Genomic DNA, 21,655 nt, shown 5'->3' with positions numbered 1-21,655 from the left:
AGATAAGTCAGATTTATACTGCCATGTAGCATAAAATAAAGGTGATTTATCGGCAGCAGGTTGGAATGCTGTTAATTCATACTGTACAACTTCTGCAGGGGATCTTTTGTCTCATTTTATACCCTCAAACTCTCTGCCTCCGGTTTGTTAGACACACAACTTGAGGTTTGCTGTCACCAAGTCAACCAAGTCACTGGTGCCACAAAATCTATAATTTGAAAGGTGAGGGAGCAGAAGTAGAGTCTAAATACGGAAAATAGTGAGCAACAATAACATCTCATCGTAATAACCTTGGATACCTGTTGAACAGCTAAACACACCCTGAAGTGTATATTTGTTTAAGCCTGAGTAGCTTCTTAATGGAACAGTTTAGTGGTCATTACATTAATTAGCTTAAGACAATCACAGTATATTATCAGGTGTAGTTAGCTAAATGATTATTGCATTGCAACTGTGTGTTTGTGTGTGTGTGTGTGTGTGTGTGTGTAGGGAGTGACGTTCCGAGTTGAGAGTGGCGAGCTGGTGATTGCCAGGATCCTCCATGGTGGCATGATTGACCAGCAAGGTCTGCTCCATGTGGGTGACATCATCAAGGAGGTGAACGGCAAGGAGGTGGGCAACGACCCCAAGGTGCTCCAGGAGATGCTGAAGGAGGCCAGTGGCAGTGTGGTGCTAAAGATCCTGCCCAGCTACCAGGAGCCACACACACCACGACAGGTCAGTCGGGGGGGGGGGGGGGGGGTACTTCATATCTACACAGTTACACAGATTATTAAAACTCATACCAACCTGCTAAATAATAATAATATGAAGAGGTACTTTATTTATATAACACTTTTCAAAGACAAGATACAAAGTGCTTTTCAAAAGACAAGGAATGTATAAGTAAAATATAAATTTAACAAATACAAAGATGCAATAAAAACAGAAAAGAATAAAACAATGTAAGAAAATGCGATTCTCAAGTGATGAGTTTTGAATGAACCTGTCCACCAATCATGACTCGTGTATGTTATTTGTACAAATACATTAAAATTTGAATGTATGTACAAACATTAAAATTTTAGTCTCGCACTTCATCTCACCATCACTTGTGTGCAAGACCCCAAGAGACTTAAACCTGTAAAATCTGTTCATGACAATGGACACACATATAGCTCATATTCTTTGTGTGCAACTCCTTGTGAATTTCCACATTGAATCTCACACTCTTTAGAAGTTGAATCCATTTTTGAAATCACATTCTTTAAATGAATAATGTGGAAAAGGTTGTGATTAGTTTGAAAGGATACTGTCATTTTCATCAGTCAGTAAGCACCACTGCCTGTCCTCGCTGGCATCTTCTCTGCAGTCTTTAACCTTGCATGCCGTGCCAAGACTCGTATACCTTATTCTACAGCAGGACTTTGTAGATGACTTTGCCTATTTGGCTATAGGAATACCTGCATTTCAGTTTTGTCACTTATCCAAATGCAGAGTAATTTTCTGCATATGCATAATGGATCAAAAATGGAAGCCTCCGTGAACAAGAGAAAAATAGTGATCCCATAGACAGCTCATGACACTGGAGTTAGTCTGTTATTGTCTATCTTTTTTGGATTTGTCCTTTGGTCCCACGGTCTTACATTTCAACAGATTTGTTGCATTATCAAATGTTTGTAAGAGATTGCTCAGTACAGTGTGTTTTAACAGCTGGAAAACACACGGAAAAATACTTGATGTTGTGGCTCTCATACTGTAGCTTTATGCTAGCTAATGATCACTAGCTTTCTCAAAGCCAGAGGAGGCAAGTCACAGTGAAAATATGACCCAGTTTACAGTGAGGGGAAATAGAAGGGTTATCTCGTCTGGTGATGCATTGGCAAAAGGATGGAAGGATAGAGCACATCAGAGGATGTATATACAGCTGGAGAAGTATTGGGCACAAGGCTCTGTGACTGATTGATCTCAGCCAAAGAGAAGAGGAACAGTCGAACTTGAAGAAGCCGTGCTAAATTAATTCCTTACACCAGACCAAAATATACTAGAACAAAATCTACAAGAAATGGTATAGAGAGGGTTTGTGTGCTAGGATTATTAGCATAGTTTATACATGTATTCGAAGCGTATTTTGCTGTTGTGTGAAAACATTTCACCTCCAAAATTCCAGGTGCTGAAAAATGAGTTTTTCACTGGATAAGAATTCAGTTTTAGCCATGCTAGCAATGTCAGTCCACCACTTTATCCATACTGAAATATCTGAGCCACTGTTTGATGGATTCCCATGAAATGTGGTACAGATATCCATGGTGCCCAGAGGATGTGTCCTTCTCACTAGGGCGATCCCCTGACTTTTCCTCCATCTCCAGTAAGGATGACATTTGTGGGTTTGAATGAAATGCCTCGACAACTTATTGCATAGATTGGCATAAAAATTCAGTCGTTGGCGTTTAGCTCAAAGCACCACCGTGCTTAAGTACAGCCACACGCAGCTACTTGCACCGCTGTATTCATGTTATTCTTTTGCCCAAGCGATGAGAGGATTCCTTCAGCACTTAGAGGAGCAGTGAAATCCGTCAAATTGAATGAAAACATGTAAACTACCAAAACTGGAGCTGGGATGATTGTGTTTGACAACAGTAGAGTAGCTGTTGTAAGACTCGCATTTCCAGCTGGTTTTTTCCACTGCTCTGGTTAGACCTGCAGCAACTGAGGGCAGCAGCCAATCTTGCAGAAATAATCTTGAATTGCCTTCATGTAAGAAAACATAACACCCTCCTATTTCTTTGGGTTATTCACTGAAAAGAGTCTCTTCTGAGTCATGGCTTCTCGATGCAATTCAAAAGAGTCAGACTTCCCGTAAGATGACATTTCTACAGTGTACCGTCTTCAGACTTTTGCTCTGTGAAAGCAGAGTGCACAAGTGTTTAGTTTTCCTTTTTTTTTGTGTAGTATTAGCTTCGGATATCGAAGTGCCTACTTAAACACTCAAAAAAGGCTGTCTGTCTGAGATATTAAAGAGTTATTTGGAGGTGCTCGTACAGTTAAGAGCTGTGTAGGTGGGTGTTATGTGTGAGGAGCTCTGATGATTAGAGTTGTTCCCAAAAGTTCTCTCTGAATGTAATCCAGCTGTCTATGTTTCACGCCTGGAGCTTGGCCATCGTATGATAGCTAAACTCAACTGACAGCTCCCGTTGGCCGATGGAGACTGTGATAGTGTGTGTGTGTGTGTGCGTGTGTGTGCGTGTGTATGTGTGCGTGTGTGTGCGTGTGTGTGTGCGTGTGTGTGTGTGTGTGTATTCCACCATCATGTCCTTAGAGGGGAATGAGACACACACACACACAGTACAGTAAGGGCTGGCAGGCTTTTTTTTTATGCTCATGCATCAGTTCAGTACGAGAAAAGGCGTCAAGTGCAAGGGGGGAGGGGATGGTTGCCATGGCTACAGATTTTGGCGCTGTCTCTCTTTATTTCTGTGTCTCTCCCTCTGTCTATCCCTCTCCCTCTCTCTCCGTCTGTCTCTCAGACTCCTTGTCCTGTCAGTGGGGGTTGGGATACAGGGTTTGGTTTATGAGCTGAATCCTGGAGCCTTGAGATGTCGGGAAAGTGAGCTGAGAGATGGACTAGGCTTTAAGTGGGCAAGGCTGTGTCATAGCAATGGACACTTACTCGCACAATCCATCTACCACACTTCACTTACACCACAGCCGGAGAATACAATTCTACCATGTTACAAAGCCAATTTTTTTCCCATTAAATGTGTATTTATTTGGTTTAACTTGGACATTTCCCTTTTCTTTTAGGCCTTTGTAAAGTGTCACTTTGACTACGACCCTTCTCATGATAACCTGATTCCCTGTAAGGAGGCAGGGCTAAGCTTCAGCAGCGGAGACATTCTGCAGATCTTTAACCAGGAGGACCTCAACTGGTGGCAGGTCAGTTCAGCCCCCAACCTTTCCAGCCAGATACAGAACCAACAGGATTATGTTAACAAGTCAGTCTGCATGTTTCCGTTTTTTCCTCACGTGATCACACGTATTTTGCGTGTGCGTGTCTGTTTCCTTCCTTCTCAGGCCTGTCACATAGAGGGAGGCAGTGCAGGTCTAATTCCAAGCCAGCTACTTGAAGAGAAGAGGAAAGCGTTTGTGAAGAGAGATCTGGAGCTCGCTACCACAGGTACAGCTCTCAGCGGCGCGCAGCAGAGCAGAGAAGCACTTCTCATTATGCAGATTCGACACAGACTCCTCGCTGCACAAACATACTAGCAACAAAGACAGCATCTGTTCCTCTCCATATCATACAAGCATTTCATCTGGCGCCGGCCGCTCATCCTCCTCTCACCTCTCCAGCCTGTTACTCCGTCAGTGAGCACTGGAGAACTTGTAATGAGCATCGGCTTGACTCAGGCAGCCTGATCCAATCTGCTGGTTATTAAGCCGCAAGGTCTGACATTCACAAACAGCGCTCCCTGAGAAGCACCGTTGATTGAGGAGTGGTGATAACACCGCTGTAAATACAGACCTGATCAATAATCATCTCTTATGAGATGAGGAGTGAATAGAGGCTCTTTTCCTCCGTTCAGTGTCCTGAGCGGCAACAAAACAGGTGGTGAGTCACAGCCAGCCGCATGCCCTTCACTTGTGGAGGAGAGGTAGATGACAGCCCAACTGTACTGCCCTTGGAGCTGGGAAGGACACATCTGTCTGCTCGCACGTGTTTCACATATTATACCAACAACCAGTTTGGTTTGAGTCAAACATTTGAACGGAGCACTGCTGGATCCTGAGGTTGGGAAATTGTTGATCCAATTCATGAAATTGAGAAATATATTTCATCATTAGCACTTTGAGGTTTGAGTTGCACAGTCACAATTTTTACATGCCACAGCTTGATGAGTTGAATTTCATCATGAAAAAGAGCAACTGAGCTCCAACTTGTTTCTGCTGCGTATCTTTGTACATAAGAGATAATAATATTGTGCCATAGTGAACAGACGGTCAGCAGATCGGCTAGTCACAGGTGTTCTCTGGCAGCAGAACGGTGGCAGATCAGTATTGCTGCACAGTGCCATCTAGTGGTTGTGACGGTCTATAACTCTTATGACCCAGCAGAGCTTTCACCTTGGTAGTATGTCATTTTAACAGGGACTTTGTTGAAGTGTATGACACAGACAAGCATCGGGGTTGGAGGTTTTATTGTGTTTTGTGTGTTGCTGTCTCAGGTCCTCTGTGTGCTGGGATGGGAGGCAAGAAGAAAAAAAAGATGATGTATTTGACAACCAAGAATGCAGGTATAGAAACATACAACATCACAGTTTGTATGAGTGTAACTGAACTGGTCAGAAGGGCATTGCACTTCATTGTGTTGATCTCCGTCATTACCGGGTTCCTTGCTAGAATTCGATCGACATGAGTTGCGGATCTATGAAGAGGTTGCCAAGGTCCCGCCCTTCAGGAGGAAGACACTGGTTCTGATTGGTGCGCAGGGAGTCGGCCGTCGCAGTCTGAAGAACAAGCTGCTGGTGTCGGATCCCCAGCGGTACGGCACCACCATCCCCTGTGAGTGCAGCCATTCGTCATGACACTAAACCATATAGAAAATCCATCTATCATTCAGGATCATGCAGTGGTTTTATTTTTTTGTTGTTGCAGCACTTGTTGCCTTTGTTGCACGCTGTGTAAATGTCGTCATATTGTGTACTATTTTTCACTAGTTAATGTTTTTCTCTGTCACCTTGGTTTTCTAGTGTCTCACTGTTTTCATAAATTCAAATATTTTTTTACCACTCTTTTGCATCCTTGCTTTTTGCCATATTTCTACCAGTTAGTGTCAGTGTTTGCACTAAACCAAAGTATTCAAATGACAGAACTTTATCCTGTATTGCTATATTGTGGGATTAGTTTAAAATAGATTGATTCCATCTCTGTGTTTGGATTTATCTTCATCCCTCAGTCACCTCCAGAAAACCAAAGGTGGATGAGAGGGATGGCCAGATGTACTCTTTCATGACCCGCAGCGAAATGGAGTGTGACATTAAAAACGGCCGTTTCTTGGAGCATGGCGAGTATGACGGGAACCTGTATGGGACGAAGATCAACTCCATACACGAGGTGATAGAAACGGGAAAGATCTGCATCCTGGACGTCAACCCACAGGTAGAGGAAGCTCACACACACACACACACACACACACACACACACACACACACACACACTCTTTATCTTCCCTCCTGCCTCCCTGCCTTCACTTCTTACTTCTGTTTCTCACCTGTCAACACTTGTCATGTTTTCCACCATAAATGACTGAGGTGTAAAATGTATTTAATGTATAATCATACCAGTTATATACAGCTTGTTGCTACTGAAGTACTTTGTACTTTGTAATTGTATTTATACACATTAGTTTGATAAATGTGTTAGCTGAAGACCCTGCAGAGGCATTTTAATCACTTTCTCAGCTTTATAATTGCGTCTGCGTTTTTAGCTTCTCCAATTGCTTGCTTGTTTCCTGTACATCTGTTTTTGTTTTGTTTTTTCACAAAGGCTCTCAAAGTCCTGCGGACGTCAGAGTTCCTGCCTTATGTTGTGTTCATCGAAGCCCCAGACTTTGAGGTTCTCAAAGCCATGAATCGGTCAGCAATCGAGTCAGGAGTGGTCACGAAACAGTTAACGGTGAGTGTGTGTTCTCTTAAAGGAATAGCTCGACACTATGGGAAAAATACTTACTCACTTTCTCTCACTTCAAGAGTCTCGATGTCTGTACGGTAAACATGAAACCGCAAGCAGTGGCTAATTAGTTTAGCGTAGCATAAAGACAAAACAGGGGGAAACAGCTAGCCTGGCTCCGTTCAAAGGTAACAACATCCACCTACCAGCATCTCTAGAGCTCACTAATTAACAGGATCTATCTTGCTTGTTTAATCTGTTCAAAAACCACAAGTTTGACATTTTATGAGGTTTATGTGTGATGTTTATTATTTGTTGTCCTGGACCATTTTGCCGTTTGAAATTACTGGAGCTGTTACAATGTTACATTATCACATATTTACCACAGAGACATGAGAGTGGTATCAATCTCCTTATCTAACTCTTGGCAAGAAAGTGCATTTCCCAAAATGTTGAGCTATTCCTTCTTATCTTTTCAGTGACACAAAATACTCATGATTCATGTTGTAGCCTGAAGAAAGCTCACCGTTCTAAAAACAGGGATACATAATGTGTTTGATTCACTCAGTAAGGAGGAATGCTTCATTACTACTTTGATTTTAGTTGGGCACTAATTTCACTGTTTACTCCATTTATTCCATTTAAGTAATTGCCTGCTCACTACACTTATTTTCACCTAATTTGTCCCACTATCCTGCGCCTCCCCCTGACTGCTCCCAACAGGACTCTGAACTAAAGAGGACGGTGGATGAGAGTGAGCGCATTAAGAGAGCCTATGGACATTACTTTGACCTGTGCATGGTGAACGACGGCCTGGAGGCAGCTTTCCGAAGTCTACGGTTGGCACTGGAGAAACTGACAACGGAGCAGCAGTGGGTGCCTGTGAGCTGGGTCTTCTGAAAGTCACAGAGAGCTCACCAGCACAGTGCCAGAGCCGCAGGTCAAAGGTCGGAGGACGATTTAACATTCGCAGCCTCAGAGGCGCTGCGTCCATGCAGTCGTTGGCGGTGGAGGTCTGTTGTGAAGGGCTGAGCGTTATGTTTCAGTGCAAATGACCAGCCTCATGTAGAGCATTTTTTGTACAAACTTAGTGTTCCTCTGTTGAGCCTAATGTCAAATTGTATTTTATTTGTCAGAATTGGAATAATTCTCTTGATATTTGTTGAGAAGGATTTAGAGTTGCTTATGAGGTTTAGTGCAATAGTGTGAGTGAGCGTGTGTATGTTATCATAAACGTGGAAATAGGCTTAGAGTAATGCGTATGTTTTGCAGATCACAGTGCTCTGTTGGAGGTTTTCGTTGAAGGATATTAAACTTTTTAGCCTTTCCAAATCTTAAATACTTTATGTAGTGTAATGTTTACATTGGATCGGTAGGTCAAATTGGTTACGGAAAAATACCAAATGTCACATTTGTGTTAAATTCTCTATATTTTAATCATTTGATCCATACAGTATGATTGTATGTGTTCAGAAATGTGCTTTATCTTGTATGTCTCCACTCATTTGAAAAATGAACAGCAATAGACGATTATAAACAAAAACATACATACGCTCATCTACTCACACACAGATATACATGTACGTACACACAACAGCACAGTGAGAGCAGTGGAAACCTGTCTTTTGTTGAGGCATTTTGGATTTACCCGGCAGTCTCCGTTTGTTTTGTTTCCTTTTTTAATGTTGGTTATGTTGTGTATTTCCTGTCCTGTGCTGGTAAAGCTTCTGGTTTGTGTGACGGGATCCAGCAAATGGATCATTGTCCGACTACTGCCTGCTTTTTTTTTTTTGTAGCACTGAGAACACGTCATCCCTAGTTTAAAAAAAAAAAAAAAAAGTAAAAACTAAAGAGGTAGCCTACAGTATGCACTGATTGTATAATGAAGGCATACATATTACTTATCATTACAGTTTGGACAGCTGATGGAGATTATTACAATTTTTTTTTTTTGTTATTTTTAAAGTACAAAAAGTAAAAATATTTATCAGTGGCTTCTTCATACTTACTTTTGCCTTAACATGGTTCAAAAGCCAAGGAAACACTCTATTTTTTCATCATGGAACATTTCACTTCTGTCACTGTTCCTTCTTAGAAAATAGAAAAAAATAATAATAATGGCAACTTATTTAATATTCATTTTATTTTCCCTAAAACTTGTAAGTACTGTATTGTAATAAAGAATATATAGTATAAGATAGAGAAACACTTGGTGCTTTGATGACTCTGCCGGTGAGTAGATGCAGTTGGACAACTACGTACACTGTAGTTTTGATGTTCATATAAAAATTAAAATTGAAAATGTTCAGAAACTTGCCTCATTGTTTACAGTTAATATTCATGCAAATTCATTTTTAAATTAAAAACAAAAACATTATATTAAATAAATGGCAATACTGTTTTTTCAAATACACAGAAACAACACAAGGTGTGTCCTCAGAGTTTAGTCAGTGGGGGTCTGCAGTGACCCCTGAGGCTGTTGGTGGCCATGGGTGGTGGCGGGTGAGGGTGATGGGGTTGGATATAGAGATCCTGTGGGTGTCATCCATTGATGAGGCGCCAGAGGCAGCGTTATCGGATACATCTCGTAGGCAGGCGGCGCCCCCCCCGGCCATATGCTCGTCAGCTTGGGGTCAAACTGCGTGAAAGTGACATTCAACATAAAACTCTACTTTGTCCATTTTAAAACTGCTACCCAGTGTTTTAAACTCGAGAGTCGGATCAATCTTCTAGAGTTTGCAGAGTTGGAGAACTGTTGTTTATTTACAGAGCCATAATATGCTTCTTAAAAAACTAGGTAGGATTTTTTAAATGATTGTGTGACTCTGTGCCAGTAAAGACTGTTGATTTTTCTGTGACACAATACAAAGAATGGCAAAGGTCAAAACAACAGACCTGACATAACTGATGTAAAAGGTGCTCCTATGTGTCAGCAATATTTTTGAATAATACTGTGATGCGATGTCAACGGCGTACTGTGGAGAGGGCGTACGCACCAGTGAGTAGGGAGGAGGGTGATCCACCGTGCTGTAGCGAGGAGGGAATCTGTCATAATGTTGATCTTCCTCTAAAGAAATTGTGTGGACTACTGAAGAAGTGTTGTCGTCTTGCGTCATCGGCATGGTTACATCATATGCTGCTCTTTTCTTTTTTGCCTGAAGATAGAAGCAGAGGAGCACCACAGCGATGCACACCACCAAGACCGGGAATCTGGGGACACATTTCAAGACTTAATTATTTCATTACCTTATTTTTATGGAGAGATTCATCCATGACTTTCTTTGATTACTTACATATATCCAAAGATATTCAGCACCGCACTCATGGCTATGATTATGTCAACCTGCTGACATTACTGTAAAAACAAATTAAGATATATATTGTGCTGCAGATGCAGATTTGTCTCATCTTGCTTGAAATCAACAACAATACAATTATGTGAAATATGGACTTTCATTGAGTATGAAATAAGAGGGTTGTGACCTGATGTGTTTCACTCACAATAATCTCATTTTAAAAACTAGTGAAAACTGCTCAGCTGTGAACCACGGGAGAGGTTAAATCAGATTCTTAAGCGGCATGAATCACCAGCGTAATGTTTGACTTTATACTGTTTGAGCTTAACAACGGACGGTGAACCTTCATCCTATAAATCTGTAGCTCATATAAACTTTTAAGTAAAAATCGGTGAATTCACATGAATGAAACACAAATCAAACCGATGACACAGATTTATACCAAAACTAGATTCTTATCTTTTTTTACACTGTGATGAGTCCTTACCTTATTAAAGAGTCCAAAACATACAAAAACTGTGCTGACCTGCAGGTCGCTAACAAAAGATAATGTGTCACTTAGGGAAGTGCACAACCTGAAGAGCTTTTACAGCATTATTGTCTTGTTTAAAGACACAGGACATCGAGGTGTGCTCTGTGTCTTGCATATTTCTTGTGTATGTTGAACGAAATCACTCACCACTGCGTCGTAACTCCGAGGTCAGCTATCAGACCACTAATATAACACTTTGTCATGATAGCCAGAAAATGTAAATTTCCCCCTGACTAGTGATGGCTGAATTCCTAGCACCATATGAAGTGAACAAATTTCTTACTTTGATTTTTAGAAGAAAGAAAAAAACAATAGACACTTTTTTACAAATGAATTTCAAGTGCGATTTCATTTAAATCAACTTTATTCATGAATATAAATCAGCTAATTTTGTAAATTACATACACTATAAAGTAACAATGGTTTATTAAAATATGTAAACAATTAGTGCCCATACTTAAATATTTTACTTCATACCTTACATATGGTGCACATAATTCAGTATTTCTGTCAATCAGATTTAGTGCATTGTTTCAAGGTACATTCATCCTATACACATACGTCCCAAATAAAACATATAACCACATACTTGCATTAAAAGTGACTGTGACCTGTATGGGCTTAAACAAGGGTCAAAAATGTAGTTGTTATAAATGTTCAGAAAGACTTTCAAACTCTGTGGTTGCATATCACCTTTTGAAAAGCTGTGCAAGAGAATGTGTAAAAAAGATTTGTAGCTAAAGTAGAAAAAAAAAGTAGGGAATGTCTACTGAAAATAAAATATATGCAAAAAGTAATAGCGTCAGTGATGTTACAGAAGGACCAAGGAGGAAAAGAAGTACAGATTTAAAGCAGAGAGTACACGGACATTTAGAAAAAGTAACGCTGAAATGCAAATCTTGGCCCTGACATCTCAACGTGTAACTGCCCTGTAATGAGAAGTTGAATGTGTTCAGGCTGGAGGGTGTTTGAGGTGGAGGAGGAGGAAAGTGAGGAGGATCACTGCAGCTCTGAGTAAGATGGAGGGTCTGTATATGATGGTGGGGGGTCTGCGTACGATGGTGCTTCAAGCTGGAAAAGAGAAGAGGAGACAGTTGATGCCGTTTGGTTGCTGCTGATGAATTTCGAGACACCTTGCAACAGACAACCACCTACATGTCTAAATAAAACGAGCATTCTCATGATGAAATGTGATAAATGCGTGAAAATGCACAGTGCTGTACCCTGTACGGAGGCGGGTCTGTGTGAGGAGCTTGAGAATATGGTTCATATATGTCCACTAGTCCCTCGTCCTGCTCGTCCTCTCGCTCCATCTCATATATGGGGATGATGTATACGGATGAAGAAATACTGGGACTCACGGGCAAGTTTTCCCTTTCTCTGTGTTTCTTTGCATAATGGCAACACAAAAGCCACAGAGTGATACCCAAAAATAACGCGGGAATCCTAGAATGAATACACAGCTTAAATATATACACAGCATGCATTCGAAGAGGTATACCAGTCACATTAACATGCTGAGAACGGAGGAAATACTCACTCAGCCATAAGATGATGAAGAATCATGGCAGTTTTGTTTTTCCAAATCAGGTTTCACAACTGAGGAAAATTAAAAGCAAGAAAACAAAACAAGATTCGTTGTCAGTCAAAACGACTGATTTGAAATTGGAAGATTGCAACTCTTTTATTGTTTGTCGTGCAGTTCAGTGTTTGGTTTTGCAAGACATTTATCCGCAGGAAAGGTCAAAGGTAGCTCTTTGTTCATATCCTTGCGTGACACGACATAAACAGAATGTCTTTAAGGTAGACATAATTACTGTTTGTGTGAATGTGGCACAGTACTGGATGTTTCATCACACACGCAGTAGATTTCCTTCTTACTCACACGGAATATCAACTCTGTCTACATAACATTACAGATCAGTTCAAGTTGTTGCGACATGTAAGATCATGGATATGAATTTGGATCAGGTGTAGACAGTAATGAAAGGCAGCAGCGAGATATTTCCTGCAACAATGGGTCTTTTGTGATCAGACTGGTGCTCCTGTTTCAGGCCTTACTGGGCAGAATTAAATACTATACAACCACGCAAATGATTTAACGTTTGAGTAAGCTGGCCCTGGCTGATCTGATATTTTCCATGCTGAAAATAAAGCTTACCTTTTAAGTAGCAGCCATGTAGTGAAGATTAAGTAAGAGTGTTGACTTGCAACAGACATTTTATAGTGTCATTGACCTGTTTAAAGTAGCAGAACTCACTGAGGTTACAGCCTGTGATGTAAGCAACCTCATCATTGACACGGTAGAATGAGTGCTAGGTGAAAGGCCGCTGGCTTTTAAGGTGACTCTTACTGATTGAGAAACTGTAATAACACAAAGACATAATAAGGAAGGGAAATCACATTACAGGAAAAAAAAGAGATGATAACAGGGAAACACAAGAATCCCTGTTTCAGCTTGTTTCTTAGGAATGCAGGCAACGTGTTGTTGAAACTTGTTCAGCAGAGCAGCACTCAACACAGCAGAATGTCTCGCTTTGGACGCAGACTTTCTGTCCCTGAAAGAATATCATTCGAGGCTCTCACTGTGTCATTCAACACAGATGAAACAGTTCAAGGTGAAACCACTTCACACAAGTTTTCAAACTTTTATTTATGCTTGATGTTGATCTCACAACACGCTGCACATGTTTTACACACCAGTCTAATTGCAAACAGCCAGCATGTCTGCTCACACTGTTCACCGCTGCACCCGAGCTTAACATAAAATCCTCCCATAGCACGAACTATACTTAATGTAGGAGAGGGGGAGGCGGAGGAGGTGGAGGAGGTGGTGGTGGCACAGTACCAGAGGTGCCCGTATGAAGGGGTGGCGGAGGAGGAGGGGGCACAGCTCCTGACACTGGTGGGGGTGGAGGAGGAGGAGGAGGCGGAGAAAGAGAACCAGCTCCTGACACTGGTGGGGGAGGAGGAGGAGGAGGAGGAGGAGGAGAAAGAGAGCCAGCTCCTGATGATGGTGGAGGTGGAGGTGGAGGGGGAAGAGGACTAGCTCCTGATGATGGCGGAGGCGGGGGTGGAGGGAGACATGTGGGTGAGGTCAAAGAAGGCGGAGGGAGGAGGCCAGTGTCCATGGAGGAAGGGGGAGGTGGTGGGGGTGGAGGAGAAGTCACGCTGGAGTCCAGGTCAGCAGTAGGAGGGGGAGGGAGGCTGTCGTTGGTGGGGACTGATGGCGGAGGCACAGCGATGCCAAGACTGGATCTGCACACAGGACAAAAACAATATCGAACTTCAGCCACTATGATCGATGATGACATCCTGAGAGTGAAACAAATGTAGTTTCTTAAAGAAATGCATTACTCACTTTCTTGCTGAGTTATCGGAGAAGATTGATATCACTCCCATGTGTGGACATTAAATATGTGGCAGTGTAACACTGTAACAACTTAGACTGCAAACAAGGGGAAACAGCTAGCTTGCTTCTGGCCAAAAGTAAGGAAATCTACCTTTCTACACATCACTAATTACCTGACTGATCAACAGGTTGTATCTCACTTGTTTAATCAGTTTAAACAATGTTTAAAAATGTAAAAATTTTACTGGAGGTTTGTGTCGGACAGAAACCACAACATATAGTTTGTAAGCTTTGGTTTTTGTACAGACAAAAATCACTAGATACAATGTGTTGTTATTATTATTATTATTATTATTATTATTAATTAGTCAGCTTCAGAGGTTTGGACAGGGCCATGCTTGCTGGTTCCTGTCATCATGCTAAGCTAAGCTAGCTGGCTGCTGGCTGTGGTTTCACAGTCACCACACAGACATGAGAGTGGTATGAAACTTCATATATAACTCTCCACAAGAAGGCCGACAAGTGTATATCTCAGAACTATTCCTTCACAGAAATAATCCACAGAGTTTTCATAGAAATTAACATTTTCTTGTTCTCTCTTTGTTGTATCAGATATTCCTCCCACACCCAAGTATTAACTGTTCTTGAGAAACTATGAAGCATCTCATTTTCCCACAAAGGGTCTTCTATGCTAGCAAGAGCAGTAGCTTGGTTGGGATAAATTAAAGAAAGGTTATAACATAAGAAACCTGATCTAGTGATTGAATAAAAGCTCCAGCATCCAGGAGACTGTTAGTTTAGCATAATGTAAAGACTGGAAATGGGGGCAAACTGCGAGCCTGGTTCTGTCCAAAGGTAACAAAATCCACCTAATGGCTCGTCTACAAGCAACATATAACATGTCAATAATTGAGATTTAGAGGCGCTGATAGATGGATTTTGTCACCTTGCAACAGAACCTGGCTAACTGTTTACCCTGTTTCCAGTCTTTACGCTAAGCTAAGCTAAACAACTGATGCCTGTGGTATTTTATTCCACAAACAGAAGAGAGGTAAAGTCTTCTTATCTAACTGGACTGGGTGTACATACGCAGAGGTGTCTGCAGTGCTCTGTATGCTGTCTGCTGTCTTCCTGGGCTGCTGCCCTATGACCTGTGGGGAGAAGACGAACAAAGGTGAAAAAAGGATGGTACAGCACAGCTCTACTTCACAGTCAGCCATACTGTATATCACATTAGACATAACACTGGCACTACCCCATGGGAAATGGGGAGTGTTGTGAGCTGTACAGGTTAATCTATTGGGAATTAATTAAAGCTGTGTGGACTTAATTAATCACATTGTGATAATTTTTCTCTTTCAGTTTAGTTTCCAATTTACCTGAAAACAGTGTCCAGTGGAGTCCAAGATGGAGTATGATATTGGTGCTCTTGAGTAGCTTCTCTCTGGCTGCCTGCCTGAAGGGGGCGGGGTCATAAGCTTGGAGCGGCTCTTGTTTTTGGGAGTGGTAAAAACACCAATCTCTCTCCTTGCTACCTTCTCGTGGTGGATCGCTGCAGCCTGGAGCAGAGCACAGTGTGAAAAGCCACAACCAACGCATGCACAAGAACATTTTCATATCACTCATTTCCCCTTGAAAGTGCCTTTCGTATAAGGAACTGTATATTAAAATAAAAATAAAATAAAACGAGTAGCTTGCATGGAGCAAAGCAACAAAACTGACCACACATGAAAGGGTTGGTGAACAGTTCATGCATGACTGACAAGTGAAAAAAAACAAAAAAACAGTAAAGCGCACCTCTGGCTCTTCTTACTAGTGCATGCAATTAATGACTAATCTTTTCTGGATTCCATGCAATTATGCAATATCATTACAATTACCTTTGGACATCTAAATTCTTTCTTAGGAAATCAAATACATCAAATACAATTATTTGGTAATTATTAAGCCATTTAATCAAACAAAAAGAAAGGTGCAGCCTTCTATGGACTATGCCTTGGATATATATTCTTTTCAGCTTTAGTATGCAGGGTCACTTTGTTGTGCTGAACTGTTTCAGGTGAAAACTGTTCCTTACCAGTGACAGCATGTTGATAGAGGACTCAATGGCTTTAATCTGCATCGCCTGTGAGTCCAGCAGTCTAAGCAGAATGCTGGCCAGGCTGTTGATCTGGTAGGTCACACTGGCCAGCGCCTGGTTAGCTAAAGCCTTGGCTTCATCAAGAGCCTTACTTGGATCCTCTGCCTGCAGCATTGAAAAAAAAACAGGACAGGTTATAAATGTTGGAAAATGCTTCATAATGCGTTTAATTTCTCGAAAAGCTCTAAAATGACAGTATCAAAAGTAATATTGTGTGTGTGTGTGTGTGTGTGTACGTGTGTGTCATATGTTTTAGTTGCATTACTCACCTGGAGATAATTGTTTTCGCAGTAATCTGCGACTCGGAGGAGGTTGCTCTGGTTATCAGCGAGAAGTTTCCTGGCATCTGGCGCTTCTTGTAATATCTGAGTAATAACTTCAGCGAAGTTCTTTTGCTCCGCCATTTCTCCCATAGACGCGGCTAAAAAACTTTACAAACTGCTTAAAAGATTGACTTCACGCTACCTGAGGAGATGTTTGGGCCAGTAGTCAGTCGGGGAGGGGAGGTGTTTGGTCGGCAATGAATGCGGAATTTCCGCAGGGTAAAGATTTTCACAATCTCACAGCAGCTTGTTCCAGAGCAGGGCTGCACAAGGTAGATATCCACTGAGACTGTCGAACAAGTAGGCCTATCTTAGTCTTCAGGAAAGATGATGTCTCTTATATATTATAAGAGGCTAAAGTTTGACATAGACAATAGTATATATGATAAAATATATAATATGCAAGGGCGTAGGTTTGGTCTCAACATTGGTAGGGACGCCATAAACCCGCCACCCCTTGACACAGAGGTAGACTTTTTAATGCCGTCAACCAAACGTTTTATTAATATATAAGATCTGAATTAACATACAGGAATGACCCATTTGCAATGTAATGTGTTGAATTTCCATTTATGAAATATATGTTCATATGTAAGTAAATCATATATAAATATACAATATAGCCTATATGTAAAAATGACATGACACATGTGAAAAATTGGAATAATATCATATATAGACAAAGATGTCTAGCTACATGTATTTTAGCATGTCTGTTGTCATAGTATAGTAAGGTGAAAAATGTCAAAAAACGTCATAGTATAGTAAAGTATAAAAATGTCATAAAATGTAATTTAATACTGTAGTGAAACATGAAATTGTCAAGAAACTTCATAGTATAGTAAGGCGAAAAATGACATTATATATTAGGACATAAACATTTCTAAAAAACGTCATAGTATAGTAAGGCATAAAAATATCGTAAAATGTCATGGTTAATAAGGCATCAAATTTCATGGCATAAAATGTCAAAAAAATGTCAAACTATAGTGAGGCATAAACGGTTAAAAAAAACGTCATAGTATAGTAAGACGAAAAATGTCAAAAAAAGTAATAGTGTAGTAAGGCATAAAAATGTGACAAAAATTCATAGTATAATAAGGCATCAAATTTCATAGTATACTAAGGCATAAAAATGTCATAGTAAGGCATGAAAATGTCATAGTATAGTATCGCATAAAAATGTCATAGTACAATAAGACATCAAATTTCATATTATAGTGAGGTGAAAAATGTCAAAAAATGTCATAGTATAGTAAGGCATAAACAATGTGAAAAAATGTCATAGTATAGTAAGGTATAAAAATGTCAGAAAACGTCATAGTAGATAAGTTATGAAATGTCTTACTATAGTAAGGCATAAAATGTTAAAAAATTTCATAGTATAGTAAGGCATAAAAAACGTCAAAAAATGTCATAGTATAGTAAGGCTTAAAATATCATACTCTAGTAAGGCATGAAAAATGTCAAAAAACGTCATAGTATAGTAAGGCATAAAAATGTCGAAAAATTTCATTGTATAGTAAGGAATAAAAATGTCATAAAATGTCATAGTTTAATAAGACATCAAATTTCATAGTATACTAAGGCATAAAAACGTCAAAAAATGTCATAGTATAGTAAGGCATAAAATTAAAAAAAAATGTCATAGTATAGTGTGGCATAAAAATGTCATCAAATGTCATAGTATAATAAGACATCAAGTTTCATAGTATAGTAAGGCATAAAATGTCAAAAAATGTCATAGTATAGGAAGGTAAAAAAATGTCAAAAAATGACATAGTCATAAGGCATAAATTTTCCAAAAATATCATAATATAATTAGGCATAAAAATAAATAAATAAATATATAAATAAATGTCATAGGATAGTAAGGCAAAAAAATGTCAAAAAATGACATAGTATAGTAAGGCAAAGAATGTCAAAAAAACGACATAGTATAGTAAGGTATAAAAATGTCAAAAAATGTCATTGTATAGTAAGGCATAAAAATATCATAAAATGTCATAGTATAATAATACATCAAGTTTCATAATATAGTAAGGCATAAAATGTCAAAAAATGTCATAGTATAGTAAGGCATAAAAATTTCAGAAAAAGGCATAGTATAGTAAGACAAAAAATGTCAAAAAATGTCATAATATAGTATGGCATAAAATTTTTTTAAAAATGTCATAGTATAGTAAGGCATGAAAAATGTCAAAAAATGGCACAGTAAAGTATGGCATAAAAATGTCATAGTATAATAAGACATCAAATTTCATAATATAGTAAGGTGAAAAATGTCAAAAAACAACATAGTACAGTATGGCATAAAAATGTCAAAAAACAACATAGTACAGTATGGCATAAAAATGTCATAAAACGTCATAGTATAATAAGGCGTAAAATGTCATAATATAGTAAGGCATAAAAAAAGGCATAGTATAGTAAGGCATAAAAAAAGGCATAGTATAGTAAGGCATAAAAATGTCATAAAACATCATAGTATAATACGGCATAAAACGTCATAGTATAATAAGGCATAAAATATCATACTCTAGTAAGGCATAAAAAATGTCAAAAAACGACACAATACAGTAAGGCATAAAAATGTCATAAAACGTCATAGTATAATAAGATATCAAATTTCATAGTATAGTAAGGCATAAAAAACGTCAAAAAATGTCATAGTATAGTAAGGCATAAAATTTCAAAAAATGTCATAGTATACTGTGGCATAAAAATGTCATAAAATGTCATAGTATAATAAGACACCAAGTTTCATAGTATAGTAAGGCATAAAAATTTCAAAAAATGTCATAGTATAGTAAGGCATAAAAATGTCATAAAATGTCATAGTATAATAAGGCTTAAAATATCATACTCTAGTAAGGCATGAAAAATGTCAAAAAACGTCATAGTATAATAAGACATCAAATTTCATAGTATAGTAAGGCATAAAAAACGTCAAAAAATGTCAGTATAGTAAGGCATAAAATTTAAAAAAATGTCATAGTATACTGTGGCATAAAAATGTCATAAAATGTCATAGTATAATAAGACACCAAGTTTCATAGTATAGTAAGGCATAAAAATTTCAAAAAATGTCATAGTATAGTAAGGCATAAAAATGTCATAAAATGTCATAGTATAATAAGGCTTAAAATATCATACTCTAGTAAGGCATGAAAAATGTCAAAAAACGTCATAGTATAATAAGACATCAAATTTCATAGTATAGTAAGGCATAAAAAACGTAAAAAAATGTCAGTATAGTAAGGCATAAAATTAAAAAAAATGTCATAGTATAGTGTGGCATAAAAATGTCATAAAATGTCATAGTATAATAAGACATCAAGTTTCATAGTAAGGTGAAAAATGTCAAGAAATGTCATAGTATAGTAAGGCATAAAATTTCAAAAAATGTCATAGTATATTAAGGCAAAAAATGTCAAAAAACAACATAGTATAGCAAGGCATAAAAATATCGAAAAATGTCACACTATAGTAAGGCATAAAAATGTCATTAAATGTCATAGTATAATAAGGCATCAAATTTCATAGTATAGTAAGGCATAAAAAATGTCAAAAAATGTCAAAATATAGTAAGGCAAAAAATGTCAAAAAATGACATAGTATAGTATGGCATAAAATTTAAAAAAATATCAGTATCGTATGGCGAAAAAAGGGTAAAAAAATGTATATATTATATAGTAAGGCATAAAATGTCAAAAAAACGTCATAGTATAGTAAGGCATAAAAATGTCAAAAAATGTCATAGTATAGTAAGGCATAAAATTTCAAAAAAATGTCATAGTATAGTATGGCATAAAAATGTCATATAACGTCATACTAACATAAGGCATAAAATGTCACACTATAGTAAGGCATAAAAAATGTCAAAAAACGTCATAGTATAGTAAGGCAAAAGAAGTCAAAAAACGTCATAGTATAGTATGGCATAAAAATGTAATAAAATGTCATAGGATAATAAGACATCAAATTTCATAGTATAGTAAGGCATAAAATGTAAAAAAATGTCATAGTATAGTAAGGCATAAAATTTCAAAAAAATGTCATAGTATAGTAGGGCAAAAAAATGTCATAAAACGTCATACTAATATAATGCATAAAATGTCACACTATAGTAAGGCATAAAAAATGTCAAAATACGTCATAGTATAGTAAGGCAAAAAAAATGTCAAAAAATGTCATAGTATAGTATGGCATAAAAATGTCATATAACGTCATACTAATATAAGGCATAAAATGTCACACTATAGTAAGGCATAAAAAATGTCAAAAAACGTCATAGTATAGTAAGGCAAAAAAAGTCAAAAAACGTCATAGTATAGTATGGCATAAAAATGTAATAAAATGTCATAGGATAATAAGACATCAAATTTCATAGTATAGTAAGGCATAAAATGTCAAAAAATGTCATAGTATAGTAAGGCATAAAATTTCAAAAAAATGTCATAGTATAGTATGGCAAAAAATGTCATAAAACGTCATACTAATATAAGGCATAAAATGTCACACTATAGTAAGGCATAAAAAATGTCAAAAAACGTCATAGTATAGTAAGGCAAAAAAATGTCAAAAACTGTCATAGTATAGTAAGGCAAAAAAAAAGGCAAAAAATGTCATAGTATAGTATGACATAAAAATGTAATAAAATGTCATAGGATAATAAGACATCAAATGTCATAGTATAGTAAGGCATAAAATTTCAAAAAAATGTCATAGTATAGTATGGCATAAAAATGTCATATAACGTCATACTAATATAAGGCATAAAATGTCACACTATAGTAAGGCATAAAAAATGTCAAAAAACGTCATAGTATAGTAAGGCAAAAAAAGTCAAAAAACGTCATAGTATAGTATGGCATAAAAATGTAATAAAATGTCATAGGATAATAAGACATCAAATTTCATAGTATAGTAAGGCATAAAATGTCAAAAAATGTCATAGTATAGTAAGGCATAAAATTTCAAAAAAATGTCATAGTATAGTATGGCAAAAAAATGTCATAAAACGTCATACTAATATAAGGCATAAAATGTCACACTATAGTAAGGCATAAAAAATGTCAAAATACGTCATAGTATAGTAAGGCAAAAAAAATGTCATAAAACGTCATGGTATAATAAGGCATAAAATGTCATTATATAGTAAGGCATAAAATGTAAAAAAAACGTCATATTATAATAAGGATTAAAATGTCAAAAAATGTCATAGTATAGTAAGGCATAAAAATGTCATAAAATGTCATACTAATATAAGGCATAAAATGTCACACTATAGTAAGGCATAAAAAATGTCAAAAAATGTCATAGTATAGTAAGGCAAAAAAAATGTCAAAAAATGTCATAGGATAA

General features: G+C 37.9%; 2 protein-coding genes across 7 annotated transcripts in view; one reads left to right on the top strand and one right to left on the bottom strand.

Moving 5' to 3' along the window:
• mpp2b (MAGUK p55 scaffold protein 2b) overlaps positions 1-8,491 on the top strand; it is a 38,192-nt gene extending 29,701 nt beyond the window's left edge. For all 5 annotated transcript variants that reach the window (XM_056365295.1, XM_056365294.1, XM_056365296.1 and 2 more), the window contains 8 exons: positions 490-717; positions 3,784-3,915; positions 4,054-4,156; positions 5,202-5,270; positions 5,377-5,538; positions 5,933-6,135; positions 6,523-6,651; positions 7,369-8,491. In XM_056365295.1, the coding sequence (XP_056221270.1) occupies positions 490-717; positions 3,784-3,915; positions 4,054-4,156; positions 5,202-5,270; positions 5,377-5,538; positions 5,933-6,135; positions 6,523-6,651; positions 7,369-7,545 (1,203 nt within the window). In that variant the 3' untranslated portion in view covers positions 7,546-8,491. The remainder of the gene's footprint in view (positions 1-489; positions 718-3,783; positions 3,916-4,053; positions 4,157-5,201; positions 5,271-5,376; positions 5,539-5,932; positions 6,136-6,522; positions 6,652-7,368) is intronic.
• Positions 8,492-10,895: 2,404 nt separating this feature from the next.
• abi3b (ABI family, member 3b) lies at positions 10,896-16,656 on the bottom strand. 2 transcript variants are annotated; one of them, XR_008826202.1, is made up of 8 exons: positions 16,235-16,656; positions 15,903-16,070; positions 15,205-15,384; positions 14,915-14,976; positions 12,635-13,731; positions 12,014-12,072; positions 11,697-11,919; positions 10,896-11,544 (listed from the first exon to the last, which is right to left on the bottom strand). XR_008826202.1 is itself a non-coding variant. In XM_056365322.1 (5 exons), exons 1-5 carry the CDS (start codon positions 16,376-16,378, stop codon positions 13,266-13,268), a joined length of 1,020 nt encoding a protein of 339 aa, XP_056221297.1. In that variant the 5' UTR covers positions 16,379-16,656; the 3' UTR covers positions 12,178-13,265. The 2 variants fall into 2 exon arrangements, 1 of the variants encoding a protein (XP_056221297.1); XM_056365322.1 differs by lacking the exons at positions 10,896-11,544; positions 11,697-11,919; positions 12,014-12,072 and having other exon boundaries at positions 12,178-13,731.
• Positions 16,657-21,655: the final 4,999 nt, after the last annotated feature.

This window comes from Seriola aureovittata, chromosome 21, assembly GCF_021018895.1.
Source record: "Seriola aureovittata isolate HTS-2021-v1 ecotype China chromosome 21, ASM2101889v1, whole genome shotgun sequence".
Classification (NCBI taxonomy): domain Eukaryota; kingdom Metazoa; phylum Chordata; class Actinopteri; order Carangiformes; family Carangidae; genus Seriola; species Seriola aureovittata.
The sequence above is the reverse complement of the archived record's forward strand: the minus strand, read 5'-3'. Positions and strand labels throughout refer to the sequence as shown.

Excerpts from the sequence above, each read along its gene's own strand:
- abi3b (XM_056365322.1), bottom strand. The coding sequence starts at position 16,378 with ATGGGAGAAATGGCGGAGCAAAAGAACTTCGCTGAAGTTATTACTCAG. Across the intron at positions 16,071-16,234 it reads GCGAAAACAATTATCTCCAG|GCAGAGGATCCAAGTAAGGC; the intron begins GTGAGTAATGCA and ends TCAATGCTGCAG. Across the intron at positions 15,385-15,902 it reads CTATCAACATGCTGTCACTG|GCTGCAGCGATCCACCACGA; the intron begins GTAAGGAACAGT and ends GCTCTGCTCCAG.